Genomic DNA, 22039 nt, shown 5'->3' on the forward strand with positions numbered 1-22039 from the left:
GACTCCCTGATCACCCCCCTGTCATTGATTACCCCGCTGTCATTGATCACACCCCTGTAAAGCTCCATTCAGACGTCCGCATGATTTTTACGGATCCACTGATAGATGGATCAGATCCGCAAAACGCATACGGACATCTGAATGGAGCCTTACAGGGGCGTGAGCAATGACTGTGGTGATCACCCCATATAGACTCCCTGATCACCCCCCTGTCATTGATTACCCCCCTGTCATTGATCACACCCCTGTAAAGCTCCATTCAGACGTCCGCATGATTTTTACGGATCCACTGATAGATGGATCGGATCCGCAAAACGCACACGGACGTCTGAATGGAGCCTTACAGGGGCGTGATCAATGACTGTGGTGATCACCCCATATAGACTCCCTGATCACCCCCCTGTCATTGATCACACATTTTTTTTTACCCAAACATTTTTTTTTTATCAAAGACATGTAGAACAATAAATTTAGAGCAAAATTTATATATGGATCTCGTTTTTTTTTGCAAAATTTTACAACTGAAAGTGAAAAATGACATTTTTTTGCAAAAAAATCGTTAAATTTCGATTAATAACAAAAAAAGTAAAAATGTCAGCAGCAATGAAATACCAGCAAATGAAAGCTCTATTAGTGAGAAGAAAAGGAGGTAAAATTCATTTGGGTGGTAAGTTGCATGACCGAGCAATAAACGGTGAAAGTAGTGTAGGTCAGAAGTGTAAAAAGTGGCCTGGTCTTTCAGGGTGTTTAAGCACTGGGGGCTGAGGTGGTTAAAGGGGTTGTCTGGGCTTTTACTATAGATGACCTATCCTTAGGATAGGTCATCAATATCAGATCGGCGGGGGGTCCGACACCCAGCACCCCCCGTGATTAGCTGCATGAGGAGACTGAGAGCACAGTGCGCACATGCCATCTCCATTCTCCTTTCGTGTCCGCTGCTGGCTCCTCAGTGCGCACCGTCTCCTCATACAGCTGATTGGACCCTGCCCCTCTGATACTGATGACCTATCCTGAGGTTAGCTCATCAATGGTAAAAGCCTGGACAACCCCTATAAGTGTTTGGGGTCAGGAGATCAGAAATTAGGCTTCAACTGACAGAACTCAGGAGGGCCAGTCTCCAAAACCTGCATGTATGTAACTGCATGTATCACAAAAACTGCTGAAAATGTTTTTAATAAAGACCAATTAAAAAATAATAATCTTGCCCAAAATAAATAAAATGCAATCCTAAATAAATTGTCCATAGCATTTAAAGGGGTTATCCCACTAATTTAAAAAAAAATCTTTTATGGAAACCATTATTTTAGCTTTATCAATGGAAGAAATGTTGCTCACTAGTGTAATTTTCACCCTTATTTGCAGCTGTTTATTTCTTTACTTTTTGTGGGTGGGCAGCAGCTCATCACATGTGACAATCAAGCACCTTCATCTCCCAGGAGTGCAGGCAGCTTTTGTTAACCCCTTCTCACGTCTTCCTCTCCTGCATAGAACATGGTGATACCATTAATAAATTAAGCACTATCTTATGCAGTGTCCTCCCTCAGTTTTCTCTTCCACTGTCTAGGAAGAGATATAGCCGCATTCTTCTATGAATTTAGAAGCAGGGCTGAGTGAATGAAAGGTGTCTGGACCGCTTCACCTGGTTTACTGTGAGATTGCTACACCAGTAGGAAGGGTGCAGGGAAGATACTGAGCATGTCTAGTCCACTAATGAATGCAGGAGAAGGTGGACCAGAATGTCAGCCACATGAGAAACAGCAGGGGGCAATAATACTTTATTTTAAATGGCCTATTCAAAGCGTATTGATGCTTTTTGTAGGATTACCCCTTTAACTAACCTTGTCGTAAAAGCTAATAACTACCTAAAATCGTGTGGCCATTGCCTGGCGCAGGTGGACATAGTTTTCATATGTGCCTATATATAGATAGATAACTATTCTAAAGAGAAGTTCTATCTGTTAGGACCATGATGTAGCATAGTAAGGCTAGGGCTCCATGGTGAATTTAGGTTGCAGTAAAATTGCAGGTTAATGTGCAATTGTTTTCTTCTGAAATATTGTGATTGTTGCGCATAGTATTGGGAAACATTGAAGTTGCAGGAACCCATGACTGGAGCCCGAGCATTAATTCTGTAGTAAATAAATCACTCACCACGCATACATTGTCATTCTTGGTGTCTTATATAGGGTACTTGTCTTCATGAAGGCACCTGGCAGTCTGCTGTTCATGGAGCCGCAGATCTGAAAAATGTGAAGAACCTAAGAAAGAAATTAGCCTTCAAGCCACTTCCTGTTATTGGTAAAAAGTTAAACATAAGGTAAGTCACTTATTTATCCAAAGCTTTATTTAGTGCATAATTGTAGAACCGGGTGCATTTATTTTCTTTGTTATGCAGCGAAGTCTCCTGTGTGAGTATAAAGCCCGTTTACTTCATTTCATGAAAGAAGGGCTAAATAATTCATCAGGCACTCTTGGTCTAATATTAATCGTTCTGCTCTAAACGTAACTGGTACTATGTCCGCAATATCGTTTTCAGTTTCTCATATTAACCCATTCAACCCCCATGACGTACCTGTACATTAGTGGCTTGTATGGATGGGCTGCTGTGCTGAACCCCCTCCATACTCGGCAAGTGCTGGCTGTACACTGGTCATTTAACCACTCAGATGCTGTGTTCAACAGCGATCGCTGCATCTGTGAGGTTAGGCAGAGGGATGCGGCTCCCTCTGCATTCCTTTCAGATCCCCCGCAGTGAAATCGCGGGCCTACAGCCTGGGCACTGCTGAAGCTTCCCAAGCCTGTCATAGAGCCTTTCATCGTAATTTGCTTGCTGAGCTGTTCACAAGGCACAGCTCAGCAGGTAGAGTGGAAGAATCTCCTTAACCCTTTCGTGACCGGGCCCAAAAAGTCCTGAATGTCTAGGCAACTTTTTGTCATTTTGTGCACATGGTGGTTTAGTGATCGTAGCTTTTTTATTTGTTTGTTTGACTACGAAAATAATTTTTGAGATGTATATATTTTTTTCTTACTTGATACTTAGGACTTTTGATTAGAATGTTTTTTAGAGGTTTAATTTGGAGGAAAACCGTTAATTATTATTAAAAAGTAATTTTTGTTTTAATTATAGCTTTTTATTTCTTAAATATTAAAACTGACACAAAAATGTATTATTGAAATAGGTTCCCTATTTTGTGACGATCGTTTTCATATATAACATGTATAGGTTTGAGTGAACGGGGCGACTATAATGACTGCATTTTTAATATATTTTTTTTTACATTTTTTATTAGTATTTTTTATTTTTACTTATATTTTACATTTTTTTGGCACATATGTCCCCCAGGAGGTTTTTTTTCAATGTTTCCACTGTAACTGGGGCATCCATAGGAGCCCCAGTTACAGGGGAAAACAGCCCCTTGTGGGGGCATGACACACAGGCAGAGCTGATCAGGGTCTCCTTAGACCCTGCAGCTCTGCTCCTGCTCCAGACACCCCCCGGCTGTCACGTGACCGCCGAGACTAACAGAGGAAGCCGCACTAGTCTGCTGCTTCCTGCTCCCTCCACGATGTGCTCAGGTACCGCTCTCCTGCTGGCACAGGAGAAGACAGAAGCGGTAATAAACCGCTCCTGTCTTCTCCTCAGGGTCCCTGCTTTGTCTGTCAGCCGGGAACTGACCTGCTCCTGCTAGATTGCAGGAGCTTTAATCCCAGCACTGATCAGCACTGGGATTAAAGCGTTACCTGCATGTGTATATACGTACTAGCTGCACGGGGCATGTGCAGATAGGACATATATACACAGTTGTGAAGGGGTTAATCATAATAGATTTCTATTATGGTGAATAGGACAAAGGATCAAAAGATCCCAGGTTCTAAGGGGTGTGAAAGTTAAAAAAAATAATTTTGAAATGCAAACAAATTTAAAGTTTAAATCACCACTTTTCCTGTTTTTACATATAAAAATATATAAACAAAATAATATAAACATGTATTGCCACATCAAAAAATTTCAAAACTATTAAAATATGAAAACCTGTGCGATTCACCATTTTTTGGTTATGTTATCCCCTACAAAAATTGAATAAAAGTGATGAAAATGTTGTATGTACCCCAAAAATTATATCAATAAAAACGACAGTTCGTCCCGTAAAAAACAAGCCCTCATACAGCTCCGTGGATGGAAATATAAAAAAGTTATGGCCGTCAGATAATGGCGATGCAAAGAAAATTTTGATTATTTGCCTGAAAGCAGAGAGTCACACTGGACCAGCACTCCTGTCCGCCCTGAACGCACAGGTGGATCAGTGGCTGACTCCGCACCAACTGGAGATCGGCAAAGTGGTGTGTGACAACGGAAGCAATTTGTTGGCGGCATTGAATTTGGGCAAGTTGACACATGTGCCGTGCATGGCACATGTGTTGAATCTGATCGTACAACGCTTTGTGCATAAGTACCCGGGCTTACAGGACGTCCTCAAGCAGGCCAGGAAGGTGTGTGGCCATTTCAGGCGTTCTTACACGACCATGGCGCACTTTTCCGATATTCAGCGGCAAAACAACATGCCAGTGAGGCACTTGATTTGTGACAGCCCGACACGTTGGAATTCAACACTCCTAATGTTTGATCGCCTGCTCCAACAAGAAAAAGCTGTCAACGAGTATTTGTATGACCGGGGTGCTAGGACAGCCTCTGCAGAGCTGGGTATTTTTTTTGCCACGTTAATGGACGCTCATGCGCAATGCATGTAGGCTCATGCATCCTTTTAAGGTGGTGACAAACCTGGTCAGTCAAACCCAAGGCAACAAGGCGACCTCATCCCATATGCGTTTTTTTCTGGAGCGTGCCCTGCGAAGAGTGCTGGATCAGGCCGTAGATGAGCATGAAGAGGAAGAGTTGTGGTCACCATCACCACCAGAAGCAGCCTTGTCGTCGTTGATTGCTGGACCTGCGGCAACGCAGAGAGAGGAGTCTGAAGAAGAGGAGTCAGAGGAGGAAGGTGGCTTTGAGGAGGTGGAAGACCAACCACAGCAGGCGTCCCAGGGGGCTTGTTGTCACCTTTCGGGGACCCTTGGTGTTTTACGTGGCTGGTTGGAGGAAGAGACCTTCAATGACGTCAGTGAGGAGAAGGAACAGGACATGGCTAGCTTGGTATCCAACCTTGTGCAAATGGGGAGTTTGCGTTTGTGCAAATGGACTGTTTGCGGTTGTTTGCAGTGCGTTAAATGGGGAGTTTGGTCTGTCAGAGTTTGGTCTGTCACTGTTAAGCGGGCGTAACCCTTACACTACCTGATCGATACAACATCATACCTGATCGTATGCACACACTGGATGTTTTAAAGCACGTTATTCCAAAACAATTTAGGAATATTAGGTGATTTATGCCGTTTATGGATTAAAACCAGACTCGGCGTCAACTACGTAATTTTCCATGGGAGTTTTGCCATGGATCCCCCTCCGGCATGCCACAGTCCAGGTGTTAGTCCCCTTGAAACAACTTTTCCATCACTATTGTGGCCAGAAAGAGTCCCTGTGGGTTTTAAAATTCGCCTGCCTATTGAAGTCTATGGCGGTTTGCCCGTTCGCGAACATTTGCGGAAATTCCCATTCGCGAACAGAAAATTTTATGTTCGTGACATCTCTATTGATGAGCAGAACAATGAAAAGTTAATATTATAACTTCATACACGATTACTCACATATAATTCCACAATCAATATAATATAAAGTGCAAGTGCCAGCAGGCAACTCAATTAATACAAGTCTCCCCACTATGTGTCATAATCAGCAATGTTCAGCACCCCATTGTACATATATAATATAAAGATGAGCGAACTAGTTTGGGATTCGGTCCGAACTTCTGAGAGAGTACAGTATTGTAGACAAGACGATGCCCCTCTGGAATTCTGGGAAAGATATTTAAATTAGCTTTCCTAAACCTATCTGACGCCGTCAGATGTTGGACATGATCATTTGCATATATTTTACCCAGAAATCCAGAGGGGCGTTGTCTAGCCTACAATAGTCGCCACGCACATCAGCCGGTCTCCATAATAGAAATAGTACTCACCCAGAGGTTCACCCTGATGACTTGTAACTAAAAATGCTGGCTGTTCCCATCTGCTTTTCTCTGATTAAAGGGGTTATCCAAGACTATAAAATGCACCCCATATGCCTGGGTCCCTCACATTGAATATACTTACCTTGCTCCCCATACCGCTGCTGCAGCTTCTCCCCATGCGTGGATGAAAATATCTGGTGCCGGGGGGCAGGAGCAGCTAATGGCAGGCTGTGACGGGGACGAGCCTCCTTAGCATCATCCGCTATGCTAGGGAGGCTCGTCCCTGTCCCTGCCTGCCATTGGCTGCTCCCGCCGACACCAGATGTTTTCATACATGCGCGGGGACCAGGAGCGGGCCCAGGCATATGGGGTGCATTTTATAGCCTTTAAGGGCTTTTGTCCAGAAAGAACTAGTTGCAGATGTGAGGCTGGCTTAGCTAATTTTCTAGCTTTGTTAGAATAGTTTGTTTAAAAAGGCAGGAAAGCATCTCTGCCAATCCACTGTGTGAAAATAATGCAGCGCTCATTGCTGCTGTGTTCTTACTGTTTACCTACTGTTTGTGCACCAGCAAGTAAGTATAATTATAACTCCTTCTTATTCACCTAAAGATACATAATCAGTATAGCAGAGACAGACAGCATCTTCAGCGACTTTATTTCACTATTTTGGATCAACTTCATATAAAGACACTCCAAAGTAACATTTAACTATAAGTGAGACAAGAGACGCTCTCAGTGAAACATGCAAACTAGTTCTCTTTCTAGAAAGACAACCAGAATATCTTGAGAGAGACTTGTCTTACTTGGTTGACTTGCCTTGTGGAGTTCTTTGGGGTGCTCATTATCATTAGGGAGACTAAAAAATAAACACGCGTATCATATGCCAGGCGACAGTACACTTGGTTTCTAGGAAGAGTATATGCAAATCACATATCTTAATTCAGCTGGCATGTGAAAATATTAGCTTTCTTTTCTGCTTTGGAAGAAAAGCTAATTTGAATATTTTTCCCAGAAAACCAAAGGTATGCAAATTAGTTTGCCTAACAAAAAAAAACAAAGAGCTGATATTCTATCTAATGCAAGAAGAATTAAGATATGCAATTTGCGATATATTGTTCCTCGAAACCAATTGAAGTGTCGCCAGGCATACATTACTCATGCGTTTTTTTTGGTCTCCCTCGTGATAAAGAGCACCCTAAAAAACTCTACAAGGCAAGTCAACCAAGTAAGACCCGACCAAACAAATGGCTACCGCTGATTGCTTGGAATTTCTTCAGATCAGACATTCCATCAATGGGTTATGTAGATCCTGTATAAGGCTACTTAACACTAGCGTTTTGCTGGATATGGCAGGATTCAGCAAAAACTCTTCAGTTACTGATAATACAACCATCTGCATCCGTTATGAATGGATCCAGTTGTATTATCTTTAAAGGGGTTGTCAGGGTTCAGAGCTGAACCTGGACATACCTCAATTTTCACCCCGTCAACCCCACCGGACTTGAGCATCGGAGCAGTTCATTCTCCGATGCTCTCCTTTGCCCTGCACTAAAACGCGCAGGGTAAAGGCATTTTTTGGAGATCCGGTGACATACCAGGGCTCTCCATGGGGCTGCCAGGAAGCCCGGTGATGTCACCGGCACTGATGGGCAGAAGTTTCCGCCCGGCAGTGTGTTATTGAAATCAAAAGAGACCTTGCCCTGCGCGATTTAGGGCAGGGAAAGGGAGCGCATTGGAGCATGAGATGCTCCGATGCTAGCCTCAGGGAGGCTGTCTAGGTGAAAATAAGGGTATGTCCGGGTTCAGCTCTGAACCCGGACAACCCTTTTAACATAGCCAAGACGGATCCATCGTGAGCTGCATTGAAAGTAAATGGTGGACGGATCCGTTTTCTATTGTATCAAATTGTGTCAAAGAAAACTGATCCGTCTTGCTCCTCATCCCAGGATGGAAAGAAAACCGCAGCATGCTACAGTTTGCTCTCCGGTATGAGAACGGAGCAGAATGCATTTTGGAGCATTCCTTTCGGTTCAGTTCCGTTTTGTCCCCATTGATGATGAATGGGGACAAAACTGAAGCATTTTTTTTTCGGTATTAAGACCCTATGACAGATCTCAATACCGGAAAATAGAAACGCTAGTGTGAAAGTAGCCTAATACTGAAGTAGTAATAGTCTTAATGTGGTGCCAAACTCCGGGGGTCCAAGGGTCACATCATCTGGTTTGAGCAACTTTGATAATTTCCCCTGGACTGTACTTGGTTTGGATGACATGGATTTGTACTGCCTCGGCCTCTCCAACACTTGCTTTACAGAACCTTTTGCCAGTTTACATGCCTCAGCGAGAGCCTTTAATTCCATCTCTTGTGCTGACACGGAGGGTGGTAGTGGTTCTTTCTTTATCACCTCTGTCAGGGTAGTAATTGCATATCCGGTCTTGTAGACCCCCTCATGATGGTATCTGGAACCATCTACAAAAAGCTAACCTATCTGGGTTAGGTAAAAAGCAGCTGACTCTCCTCATCCAGGGGTACAGAGAGGAATGCATTTGCTAAATCAATCACAGTAAGGCCTCCTGCACACGACCGTATGGCTTTTTCAGTGTTTTGTGGTCCGTTTTTCACTGATCCGTTGTTCCGTTTTTTGTTTCCGTTGTGTTTCCGTTTCTGTTCCATTTTTCCGTTCCGTTTTTCCATATGGCATATACAGTATACAGTAATTAAATAGATAAAATTGAGATGGGCATAACATTTTCAATAGATGGTTCCGCAAAAAACGGAACGGAAACGGAAGACATACAGATGCATTTCCGTATGTGTTCCGTTTTTTTGCGGACCCATTGACTTGAATGGAGCCACGGAATGTGATTTGCGGGCAATAATAGGGCATGTTCTATCTTTAAACGGAACGGAAAACCAGAAATACGGAAACGGAATGCATACAGAGTACATTCAGTTTTTTTTTTGCGGAACCATTGAAATGAATGGTTCCGTATACGGAACGCAAAAAACGGCCAGTAAACGGGGGGAAAAAACGGTCGTGTGCAGGAGGCCTAAACCAGACAGCAGTGTGAGTTATTTGTGAGAGTAAGGTGTGAGGATTTGGGACAACTGAAGTGTCAGCTTCTGTGATGTCATTTATAGCCCTAAGGTCATGAACCATCACATAAATCACAGGTTGACCCTTGACCGTCTTTTTCTTAACTGGGGACATGGGTGTATTGTAAGGAGAAACACACTTTCACAATCCCCCCCTTCCCCGCCCTCAAATACTGCTGAATCTGAATGTCTAAACTTTGCATTTGAGGCAGAGTGAGTGGGTATTGCTTCAGCTTTGGCTTAGCACTCCCTGGCAGCCCTTATTTTTACAGTAGTCACTGGCATCCGACAGACATCTGTTTTGTCAGCTGCCCACAATGAGGAAGGTACTGCAGTTAGTACGTCATTATTGACAGGTTCATTATTATGGTGTAGACCACCATAAAGAACTACACACATAGTGTTTAAAATAGCATTGCTAAGTGAGCTAGTGACTGTAATCTGTGCATCTGAGCCTTACTGAATAACTGCCTGTATAGCTGAGAGGACGTCTGCTCCTAGTAAATTTACAGGACAAGTATCTGAGACTAAAAATGGTGTCACTAGCTGTTTGTCATGAACTTTAACTCACCTTACTATCACAAATCGATTTGTTTGCCGCCAGGTTCAGCTAGCCTTACCAGCAGAGCTGAGCAACAAGAATAGATCTGTCAGTGCAACATACAGGCTTATTTATAACCTTATATTCTTATCTGTTAATGGCCCCTGGATCCTTCCCTAACTGTCTACTGCAGTAAGCCTATTTTACTTTGCATTCTGTATTCAGAATGCTATTAAAGTAAAATAGCGCTGGAGGGGTTAAAAAATAAATAAAAATTTAACTCACCTTAATCCACTTGATCGCGGAGCCCGGCATCTCCTTCTGTCTCGTTTGCTGAACAGGACCTGTGGTGAGCATTCATTACAGGAACAGGACCTTTGATGACGTCACTCCGGTCATCACATGATCCATCACATGATCTTTTACCATGGTGATGGATCATGTGATGACCGGAGTGACGTCACCACAGGTCCTGTTCAGCAAAGGAGACAGAAGGAGATGCCGGGCTCCGCGATCAAGTGGATTAAGGTGAGTTAAATTGTTTTTTTTTTGTTTTTTTAACCCCTCCAGCGCTATTTTACTTTGCATTCTGTATTTAGAATGCTATTATTTTCCCTTATAACCATTTTCCCTTTATAAACGCATTACAATGTTTTGCACTCGCGCGGAAAAATCGCGCGTGTTCCCGCAACGCACCCGCACATTTTCCCGCAACGCCCGTGTGAAAGAGGCCTTAGACATACACACAAACCCACAGACAATGGAGTTCATAAATCCCACAGAATCAACAAGATAACAATATCTGGACAGCAGCTAATACAAGGGGGAAGGCACAGTAAGAATCAAAGGTCTTACTCACCGGTGAAATGTGCGATTCCCTGTTGTCCTATTAGCCGCAGTCCTCAGTTGATTGTCACCTTGAATGCTGCTGGGATCCCGGACGAGCCCCCAATGAAGTTAATGCAAATATTTTCAATATGCTAAAGTAAGGATAACATTATTGTCTGTAGGTGCCAAATTAAAGTTAAAATCTCCTTCAGGGGGAACTTAAGGAGAGTTACCTTCGACTCCTGCATGCCGGATGGTTTATTTATAGCAACAAAGCCTGGGTTTACCCCTTTACAGTCTAAATTTTCTATTCAACACTTTACGATATGTGTCATAAGAATGGGATGTCTTAGCAGAATCCAAGCTGTATACAGAGAATGACCTAAAGAGGACTATATTTAAAATAAGGTCACTTGGCCAAAACTGCTGACATAACACAGCTGACAGCAGCAAAACTTGAGTTCATACATCTTCAAAATCAATCAAAATGTATTTACTTTCCCACATCATATCTGAAATACTTCTAACGTCAGTCTTCACTAAGATTTGTATGATTGGTATTTTGTCAGTACAGAAAACGGTCCTGTAAGGTTTTGTATAACAGTACCCATAATAAATGCAAAACTGAACGATGAGGGGCACACCTAACAATACAAAGAGGAGTGCAGGCCTGGTATCAAAAAAGACAAGCATAAACTAAACTAGAGAAAGAAATACCATAACACAGCCGCACCTCCAAGCATAAAACATGATTTATTAAGACATGATTAAAACCATGGATTCATGGAACAGGCCCCACTGATGGGTAAGATAATGTACTACAATACATCCGAAGTCACAATGCAATGAACAATTCTGCCACAAAATAACAGTGAAATGCCTGCAACTCATGGATGAAATACTTATCATGCAACACAGTCGTAGCACATGGAAAGTCAGAAGCCCATCAGTGAGGAGAGCAGAAAGCCCTTACGCGTATCGCTAGTGCAAAGACTAGCTTCCTCAGAGGTCCATATGAATCCGAATGACTGTTTCAACATTTTTATAATCAACATAATTACTTCATAATTAAACAAAGCTGTGGTCGAACCTATCAAAAAATCTCTCCTAGGGGGGGGAGCCAGAAAAGGGGCGGCAGATGGTGTGTGTTACCCGGAGACTCCCTGGTGCATGGTCGCGCGCAGATGCAAATGCCGGTGTGAGCCGGCGTGTGGTAAAAGCAAGTGTGCCTGCGCAAGATGGCGCCCAAACCGGAAGTCGGCGGCACGATGCGCTCCAAGGACCGGAAACGCATCCCAGCGCCGACGTCACCCTCGGCCGCCAGCCCGCGCCAATACATCCAATGGAACGCAGACAGACAAGGGGCGCATTGGAGCGCAGTGGAGCGCAAAGGGCAAAGGTGAATATTGTTAATACAAACATTACCATAGAGCCATTTAGTATCTATCAATAAACAGATCGATAACAAGAAACAAGATAAATATTAACATAATTTAGTGTTGTGGATCGATCACAAGAGGGCAATTACATGATCATACATACAATATAGTTTTAAATAGACATCCGACATATCCAAATTGTGGGCCATAATAGACCCCCAGCCAGAGCAGTAATGCATACACGTGTCAGACAGTACATGGTCAATAGTGACTACATGATTAGATATAAATAGGCCATTGGGCCGTGATCGACCTGCCAGCAGGCACAGTAATTTATAAGAAATCAAGACACATTATGATTAGACACAAAAGAATAAAAATATATAAATAAACATGTGCATAAGCAGATGGTGCCCTCAATGACAGTATTCCTAATTGGCTTAGTTTGTACAATTGTATACCCCAAACCATATCTTGCACCCCCAATAACTGTTGCCCCGAGTCCAAAAATGAAAAATGATAAAGAATAAACGTTGAAAAATACAGAGATACATATCAAGGGACTCAAGGTTTCAGCGAACCAAGGGATGGGGGACCATGCACCGAGGATAAAGTGGGCCACGCAAGCAGGCGCAAAAAAATATGAAGAGGACCAGCACACACACATCTACATGCTGGATACATATGCAATAGACAATTAATTCATTCGAGCAGAGTAGACAGTTAATTAGTTCGGGAAAAAGTGCACACCATTACAATATTATAGGTAATTCCATAAAATGTCCAAGATATAGACAGTACCATAGGTAAAAAGGGTGTCCCACTAGGGTTGAATATACTCCAGTGGCCAGGGGTAATTAAACCCATAAGTACCCATAATAAATGGCAAACAAAGTGTCTACTCATCGGATTCTTGTAAAAGTTAAAATGATTTAGCATTTTCTTTCTGGCATTTACAAAATAGAGTGCCATGAAATGTGTTACAGAAAAAATATTTCTATAAAATTAGCCTTCACATTGCTGGGAGTCACTGTAGTTGTGTGTGTGTGTGTGTGTGTGTGTTTTTAAATGCATAGGTGCAATTTTGTGTTGTACCCCTTGATTACTTATTTAACCCCTTCGCTACCAGCGCTGTACAAACAAGGCGCGTGCAGAGGGCATCATGGCCGGCAGGTCTCCACTGTTTCAAAAAGCACGCAGTCATTAAAGCCTTTAGATGCTGTGATCAAGTGAAATCACGACATCTAAAAGGTGAAAAACCCGGAAGCTCGCACTTCCCAGCTTCTTACTGGCATTCTCTGCGGCCAATGAGGATGCAGGTAATTGATTTTAATGTGATGGGTCTCACTAATGAGACCCAGGGCATTAAGCTGCAATTCTTATTTTGATCAGCAGGTGGCAGACCACCATAAGAAATGAGCAATAACAATTAAAGGGAACCTGTCACCTCCTAAATGCATGTAAACCTGCCAGCAGTACCTTAGAGTAGCCCGCAGTGTGATACTAATCATACTTTTCATCCTGCAGTCCGATGCTGCATAAGGTCAGAAAACAACCTTTTATCCTCCTTCCGCGCTAATTTGCATGTCAGCTTGAAGTCAAGGGGACAGCGGCATCCTTGCTTCAAGTCAAGGTAACCACGCCCCCTCTTGCCTTTGAGTGACAACCCGCAATTTGGCTTCGCTTTCCTAAGTCTCACGCATGCGCGGTGCCCTCTATTTTACTGGGCGATGAGGTATTGCTGGCTGGTTTACATGCATTTAGGAGGGGACAGGTTCCCTTTAATAGATGTAAAAAAATCCAAGATTGTTTAGAATAAAAAAAAAAAAAGGAATTTGTAGGCTCAAATGCGAGCTTCAAAATCATAAAATAAATATAGAAAATGAAAAAAAATATATAACAGGAAAAAAATATATAACAAAAAATATAAACATCATGGGTATCACCGTGACCGAAAACGACCATACTATTAAGATATAAAAATATTTTTCCAATACGGCTCAAAATGCCCAATTTTTTCATTGCTTCTCTTACACAAAAAAAGTAATAAAATGTGATCAAAAAGTCACACACCCTCCAAAAACTACAACCGGAAAAAAATGAGCCCCGACACAGCTCAGTAGATATAACTATAAAAAAAATGTTATGGGGGTCAGAATATGGTAAATATGCACTTATGACATAAAAACATAAACATATGTGGTATCGTGTAATCTTACTGACCCAGATAATGAAGGGCGCAGGTGATTTTTTTTACAGCAAATGGAACACCGTGGGAACAAAACCCGCAAAACGATGTTGGAATTGTGTTTTTTTTTTCTCCATTTCCACCCCATTTGGAATTTTTTTCCCGCTTCCTACTACATTGTATGTCATATTAAATGGTGGCATTAGTAAGTACAACTTGTCCTGGAAAAAAATGAGCCCTCATACAGCTATGTGAACGGAAAAATAAAGTTATGGCTCAAGGAAGATTGGGGAAGAAAAATGAAAACGCTAAAATCTCCGGTATCCTAAGGGTTAAAGAGGATCTGTTGCCACAAAATGCAATACAATCTGATAGTACAACGTTATAGAGCTAGAGAAGCTGAGCAGATTGATATATATTTTTTGTGGGAAAAGATTTAGTAACACCTGTAATTTGTACATTTATTCCTTTCAGTACAGGAGGGTCAGGATATCAGTGACTGATTGCATTGTGTGTGCATACAGAGATCGTTGTCAGTCACTGGTAACTCCTCCCTCCTGTACCGATTGTTTTGCAGCCCTGTGAAAAACAGCAAAGATATAAATGTATAAATGACAAGTTTTACTGAATCTTTTCCCACAAAACTATATATCAATCTTCTCAATCAACTGTTTAAATAACTCATATTGGTTCTATATTATATCCCTACAACTGGGCGCTACCAATCCTCTGGTCAAATAGGTGTGTCCCCACACAGTTTGATACTATCAGCAGTCATTGGAAAGGCACAATGTGGAAATGTAAGAAGTGCCCCAGGATTGTTATTTCATGAAGAATATAAGTATTTGCTAAAATAGTCATGTCAGAAGAGGTGACGTTATCCCTTTAAACATTAAAGAAACATTTGGATTACACTGATTTCTCTTTTGCAGGCGTTCAGTGTTTTACAGTAATGAGATACAGCAGTATGCCATTCCTTTTTCTGGGACAGATCCTTCTGTCGTCAAGAGGACCCAACGTTATCTCCATGAGAATCTGCAGGAGACTCCTGTGAGTTTAAAGTGTGGCAGTGTTGTCTGTATTCATGCAAAAGATTGGACCAGTTTCTATAAGGTTGATGCTCTAAGTATGTTTCCATCAGTGAGCCTAGTGCAACACTGGTATCGTTTTCAAAATTGTCTTACCTGTAATTTTGCTTTCCTTGAGTCGGAAGGCAGCACATAGCGGGATATTCTGTCCCCTAGTCTCCACCCTAGGACCAGCCCACCTAGAATACTAAATTAAGAATTGGCATGTATGTGCTATGGAAGGTAAACTTTGCAGAATGGCACTTCAGACACTTGGCCTTCTCTGCCCCACGGGGTGGAAGCTCTTCTATGGTATAGCAGAATTTGATTAGTTACTTGTCCTCTAAACAATGTAGATTCTTTCCAAAGCAAATCTGATGGATAGGAGAGACAGCAGGCAGACATTGTCATGTAAAGAATAGATCTTTGGTATCACTGAGGTAACTCCCAGAGTAATGTCATTTAAAAAAAAAAAAACTTAGGTAAAGAACATTGAAGACAACTTCTACTCCATTAGCCTATATGCAGATGTAATGTAAAAAAATAGCTTAGAGGAAGAGATCATGGGTCTGGACCAACGTTTCTGGTGATGGGCGGTTGATTATTTAACAGATAGGCTGCCATTTTATCATAGACATACATTTTTAGGTGATAACATTTAATTCTGTCCGGAAGCTCACTGAGCTGGAGGATCACCCAATATCAACAGCAGAGAGAGGGAAAAATGTACAAGAGAAGAATGAAAAAACCTCTTCCTAAGGCTACATTCACACAAACGTATTTTGTTTCCCTGTATGTTCCTGTTTTTGTTTTTTTTGCAGATTGCATGAGGACCCATTCATTTCAATGGGTCCGCAAAAACTGCGGACAGCACACCGTCCTCATCTGTTCTCATCCGTATGTCCGTTCCATAGCCCCACAAAAAAATATAGAGCATGTCCTATTCTTGTCCGTTTTGCGGACAAGGATAGGCATTGTTACAATGGATCCACAAAAAACAAACGGATGTCAGACGGACATCATCCGCATTTTGCAGACGGCAAAATACATACGGTTGTGTAAATGTAGCCTAAAGTAGAAGCAGAAGAACATGGATCCATGTCTGTAACACTGGAAAAATCCAGAAGGCACAACCGTTTGAGAGATTTCAGTTGCATCCACAGAAGTTCAGCTGAAAAGTCTGACTATATACACAAAAACCTAGAAAATATCAGAACTAGTGTTGAGCGAACAGTTCAAGCATAGTTCGGGTCCGTACCGAATTTTGGGGTGTTCGTGACACGGACCCGAACCCGAACTTTTTCGTAAAAGTTCGGGTTCGTCGTTCGGCATGTATTTTGGCGCATTTTGAAAGGCTGCAAAGCAGCCAATCAACATGCATCATACTACTTGCCCTAAGATGCCATCGCAGCCATACCTACTATTGGCAAGGCTGTGATTGGCCAAGTGCAGCATGTGACTCAGCCTCTTATAAGCTTGTGCGCACGTCGGGACGTGCTCACTCCCGATGTGAATAGAACAGGGTTAGACGCAGCTGATGCTAGGGCGAGAATAGGCAGGGATAATTGAATAACTGGAAGCAAATTTCTCTCCTCCACCTGTGATTCATCTGAACAACTGCAGCTGAGCTGCTTTTTTGATAGGGATTGGCTATTTTTAGAGTGGCCAGAGTGATTTTTCCATCCACATGTACCCGGGCTGACCGCCGGCCGCCATTTTGCGACTTGTAGTGCTGCAGCAGAAGCTGCCACAGTGTGCATTCCAAAGCTCCAAACAAGTCAGACATCTACACCTGGGATTCAGACCAATAGCGATTTAGCAGCACAGTCCAAGGCTATTTTTTTTAAAGGTTGTGCAGACCATTTTGTGGCACATGTTACTGGGCTGATAGGCGGCGGCCATCTTGGGACTAGTGCTGCAGCACAATCTCTCCCAACGTCCATTAATCACTTGTAATAGTGGTCTGTGCCATAGAAATCCTACATCAGGGACTTGGGTGTGCTTGTGTCACCCCTACTAATACCAGTCCACCTGTAATCCATACAGTGAAAAGCCATAAAGTATTCCAGTGAGGGAATTTTTTTTTTATTTAAAAAAGGCCAAGTTAGTTTATCTGGCGTTCAATATACTAGATACAGTTAGGCCTGCGTTTCATACATCTGGAATTAGCAAACTAATGTGCTGGGGTTGGGAAAACATATATGTACCCATACTAGAATCTGTCAAAGAAAGCGGTACTCACATATAACAGTCATTCCATCTGTAATCCATACAGTCAAAAGACTGAAAGTATTCCAGTGAGGGAATTTTTATTTTATTTAAAAAAGGCCAAGTTAGTTTATCTGGCGTTCAATATACTAGATACAGTTAGGCCTGCGTTTCATACATCTGGAATTAGCAAACTAATGTGCTGGGGTTGGGAAAACATATATGTACCCATACTAGAATCTGTCAAAGAAAGCGGTACTCACATATAACAGTCATTCCATCTGTAATCCATACAGTCAAAAGACTGAAAGTATTCCAGTGAGGGAATTTTTTTTATTTAAAAAAGGCCAAGTTAGTTTATCTGGCGTTCAATATACTAGATACAGTTAGGCCTGCGTTTCATACATCTGGAATTAGCAAACTAATGTGCTGGGGTTGGGAAAACATATATGTACCCATACTAGAATCTGTCAAAGAAAGCGGTACTCACATATAACAGTCATTCCATCTGTAATCCATACAGTCAAAAGACTGAAAGTATTCCAGTGAGGGAATTTTTTTTATTTAAAAAAGGCCAAGTTAGTTTATCTGGCGTTCAATATACTAGATACAGTTAGGCCTGCGTTTCATACATCTGGAATTAGCTAACTAATGTGCTAAGGTTGGGAAAACATATATGTACCCATACTAGAATCTGTCAAAGAAAGCGGTACTCACATATAACAGTCATTCCATCTGTAATCCATACAGTCAAAAGACTGAAAGTATTCCAGTGAGGGAATTTTTTTTATTTAAAAAAGGCCAAGTTAGTTTATCTGGCGTTCAATATACTAGATACAGTTAGGCCTGCGTTTCATACATCTGGAATTAGCAAACTAATGTGCTGGGGTTGGGAAAACATATATGTACCCATACTAGAATCTGTCAAAGAAAGCGGTACTCACATATAACAGTCATTCCATCTGTAATCCATACAGTCAAAAGACTGAAAGTATTCCAGTGAGGGAATTTTTTTTATTTAAAAAAGGCCAAGTTAGTTTATCTGGCGTTCAATATACTAGATACAGTTAGGCCTGCGTTTCATACATCTGGAATTAGCAAACTAATTTGCTGGGGTTGGGAAAACATATATGTACCCATACTAGAATCTGTCAAAGAAAGCGGTACTCACATATAACAGTCATTCCATCTGTAATCCATACAGTCAAAAGACTCAAAGTATTCCAGTGAGGGAATTTTTATTTTATTTAAAAAAGGCCAAGTTAGTTTATCTGGCGTTCAATATACTAGATACAGTTAGGCCTGCGTTTCATACATCTGGAATTAGCAAACTAATGTGCTGGGGTTGGGAAAACATATATGTACCCATACTAGAATCTGTCAAAGAAAGCGGTACTCACATATAACAGTCATTCCATCTGTAATCCATACAGTCAAAAGACTGAAAGTATTCCAGTGAGGGAATTTTTTTTATTTAAAAAAGGCCAAGTTAGTTTATCTGGCGTTCAATATACTAGATACAGTTAGGCCTGCGTTTCATACATCTGGAATTAGCTAACTAATGTGCTGGGGTTGGGAAAACATATATGTACCCATACTAGAATCTGTCAAAGAAAGCGGTACTCACATATAACAGTCATTCCATCTGTAATCCATACAGTCAAAAGACTGAAAGTATTCCAGTGAGGGAATTTTTTTTATTTAAAAAAGGCCAAGTTAGTTTATCTGGCGTTCAATATACTAGATACAGTTAGGCCTGCGTTTCATACATCTGGAATTAGCAAACTAATGTGCTGGGGTTGGGAAAACATATATGTACCCATACTAGAATCTGTCAAAGAAAGCGGTACTCACATATAACAGTCATTCCATCTGTAATCCATACAGTCAAAAGACTGAAAGTATTCCAGTGAGGGATTTTTTTTTATTTAAAAAAGGCCAAGTTAGTTTATCTGGCGTTCAATATACTAGATACAGTTAGGCCTGCGTTTCATACATCTGGAATTAGCAAACTAATTTGCTGGGGTTGGGAAAACATATATGTACCCACTAGAATCTGTCAAAGAAAGCGGTACTCACATATAACAGTCATTCCATCTGTAATCCATACAGTCAAAAGACTGAAAGTATTCCAGTGAGGGAATTTTTATTTTATTTAAAAAAGGCCAAGTTAGTTTATCTGGCGTTCAATATACTAGATACAGTTAGGCCTGCGTTTCATACATCTGGAATTAGCAAACTAATGTGCTGGGGTTGGGAAAACATATATGTACCCATACTAGAATCTGTCAAAGAAAGCGGTACTCACATATAACAGTCATTCCATCTGTAATCCATACAGTCAAAAGACTGAAAGTATTCCAGTGAGGGAATTTTTTTTATTTAAAAAAGGCCAAGTTAGTTTATCTGGCGTTCAATATACTAGATACAGTTAGGCCTGCGTTTCATACATCTGGAATTAGCAAACTAATGTGCTGGGGTTGGGAAAACATATATGTACCCATACTAGAATCTGTCAAAGAAAGCGGTACTCACATATAACAGTCATTCCATCTGTAATCCATACAGTCAAAAGACTGAAAGTATTCCAGTGAGGGAATTTTTTTTATTTAAAAAAGGCCAAGTTAGTTTATCTGGCGTTCAATATACTAGATACAGTTAGGCCTGCGTTTCATACATCTGGAATTAGCAAACTAATTTGCTGGGGTTGGGAAAACATATATGTACCCATACTAGAATCTGTCAAAGAAAGCGGTACTCACATATAACAGTCATTCCATCTGTAATCCATACAGTCAAAAGACTGAAAGTATTCCAGTGAGGGAATTTTTTTTATTTAAAAAAGGCCAAGTTAGTTTATCTGGCGTTCAATATACTAGATACAGTTAGGCCTGCGTTTCATACATCTGGAATTAGCAAACTAATGTGCTGGGGTTGGGAAAACATATATGTACCCATACTAGAATCTGTCAAAGAAAGCGGTACTCACATATAACAGTCATTCCATCTGTAATCCATACAGTCAAAAGACTGAAAGTATTCCAGTGAGGGGATTTTGCTTATAAAAAATATTATATTTCATTGTGGTGCGAGTTGAATCGCAACAATGAAGAAAAATACTATTAAGGGACGAGGACGCGGTCGTGGTGGTGTCCGTGGAGCCTCTGTTGCTGGTAGAGGACGTGGCCGTTCGGCCCCAGGCGCACACAGTAGGGAACGAACTCCCTCAACTAGCCGGCAGAATGTACCGCAATATCTCGTGGGGCACAATGCCGCTCTTAGGATGGTAAGGCCTGAGCAGGTACAGGCATTAATCGATTGGGTGGCCGACAGTGCTTCCAGCACGTTCACCACATGGTCTTCCACCCAGTCTTCTGCGGAAAGCGCACAGGTGGCACCTGAAAACCAAGCCCATCAGTCTGTCACATCACCCCCAAGCATATCAGGGAAACGGTCTGAGCCACAAGTTATGCAGCAGTCTCTTCTTCTGTTTGAAGACTCTGCTTCCAGGGTTTCCCAGGGGCGTCCACCTAGCCCTTCCCCAGTGGAGGAAGACTTACCATGCACTGACGCACAACCACTTATGTCTCCAGATGAAGAGGACATGGGAATACCACCACAGCAGAGTCACCGACTCTCTGATGATGACGAAACACAGGTGCCCACTGCCGCGTCTTTTTGCAGTGTGCAGACTGAACAGGAGGAGGTCAGGGAGGGAGACTGGGTGGAAGACGATGCAGAGGACGATGAGGTCTTAGACCCCACATGGACTGAAGGTCGTGGCGATGACTTTCACAGTTCAGAGGAAGAGGTAGTGGTGAGACCGAGACAACAGCGAAGCCAAAGAGGGAGCAGGGGGCCAAAGCAGACGAGCCGCCGCCCCCAGAGTTCGCCTGCTACTGGACATCGCCAACAGGGACCCAGCCCCACAAAGGCAGCTTCAAAGAGTTCCCTGGCATGGCACTTCTTTAAACAATGTCCTACCGACAAGACCCGAGTGACTTGCACGCTCTGCCATCAGAGCCTGAGGCGAGGCATTAACGTTCTGAACCTCAGCACAACCTGCATGACCAGGCATCTACATGCAAAGCATGAACTGCAGTGGGGTACACACCTTAAAAACCAGGCACTCGCTGAGGCTCCCCCTGCTCCCTCTACCGCTGCTGCCTCGGCTTCCGCCTCGAGAGGAATGTTGCCACCTGCCGAGCAGCAAACAGAGGATGTGCCACCGACACCACCACCACCGCCACCGTCAACTAGCGTCTCCACTATATCACACAGCAGCGTTCAGCTCTCAATATCTCAAACCTTAGAGAGGAAGCGCAAATTCCCCCCGAGTCACCCTCGAGCCCTTGGCCTGAACGCCAGCATTTCTAAACTGCTGGCCTTTGAAATGCTGTCATTCCGGCTGGTGGACACAGACAGCTTCAAAAAGCTGATGGCCATGGCTGTCCCGCAGTATGTGGTTCCCAGCCGCCACTACTTCTCCAAGACAGCCGTGCCTTCCCTGCACATGCAAGTGTCCGATAAAATCAAGTGTGCACTGCGCAACGCCATTTGTGGCAAGGTCCACCTAACCACAGATACGTGGACCAGTAAGCACGGCCAGGGACGCTATATCTCACTAACTGCACACTGGATGAATGTAGTGGCGGCTGGGCCCCCGGCGGACA

The 22039-nt window shown here is 42.5% G+C and overlaps 1 protein-coding gene across 1 annotated transcript in view; it reads left to right on the top strand.

Moving 5' to 3' along the window:
• Positions 1-22039, top strand: part of LOC120992503 (saccharopine dehydrogenase-like oxidoreductase) — a 117934-nt gene that overhangs the window by 40047 nt on the left and 55848 nt on the right. Inside the window, exons 6-7 of the mRNA XM_040421518.1 lie at positions 2187-2317; positions 15024-15141. Coding sequence (XP_040277452.1) covers positions 2187-2317; positions 15024-15141 — 249 coding nt within the window. The remainder of the gene's footprint in view (positions 1-2186; positions 2318-15023; positions 15142-22039) is intronic.

Source organism: Bufo bufo, chromosome 2, assembly GCF_905171765.1.
Source record: "Bufo bufo chromosome 2, aBufBuf1.1, whole genome shotgun sequence".
Taxonomy (NCBI): domain Eukaryota; kingdom Metazoa; phylum Chordata; class Amphibia; order Anura; family Bufonidae; genus Bufo; species Bufo bufo.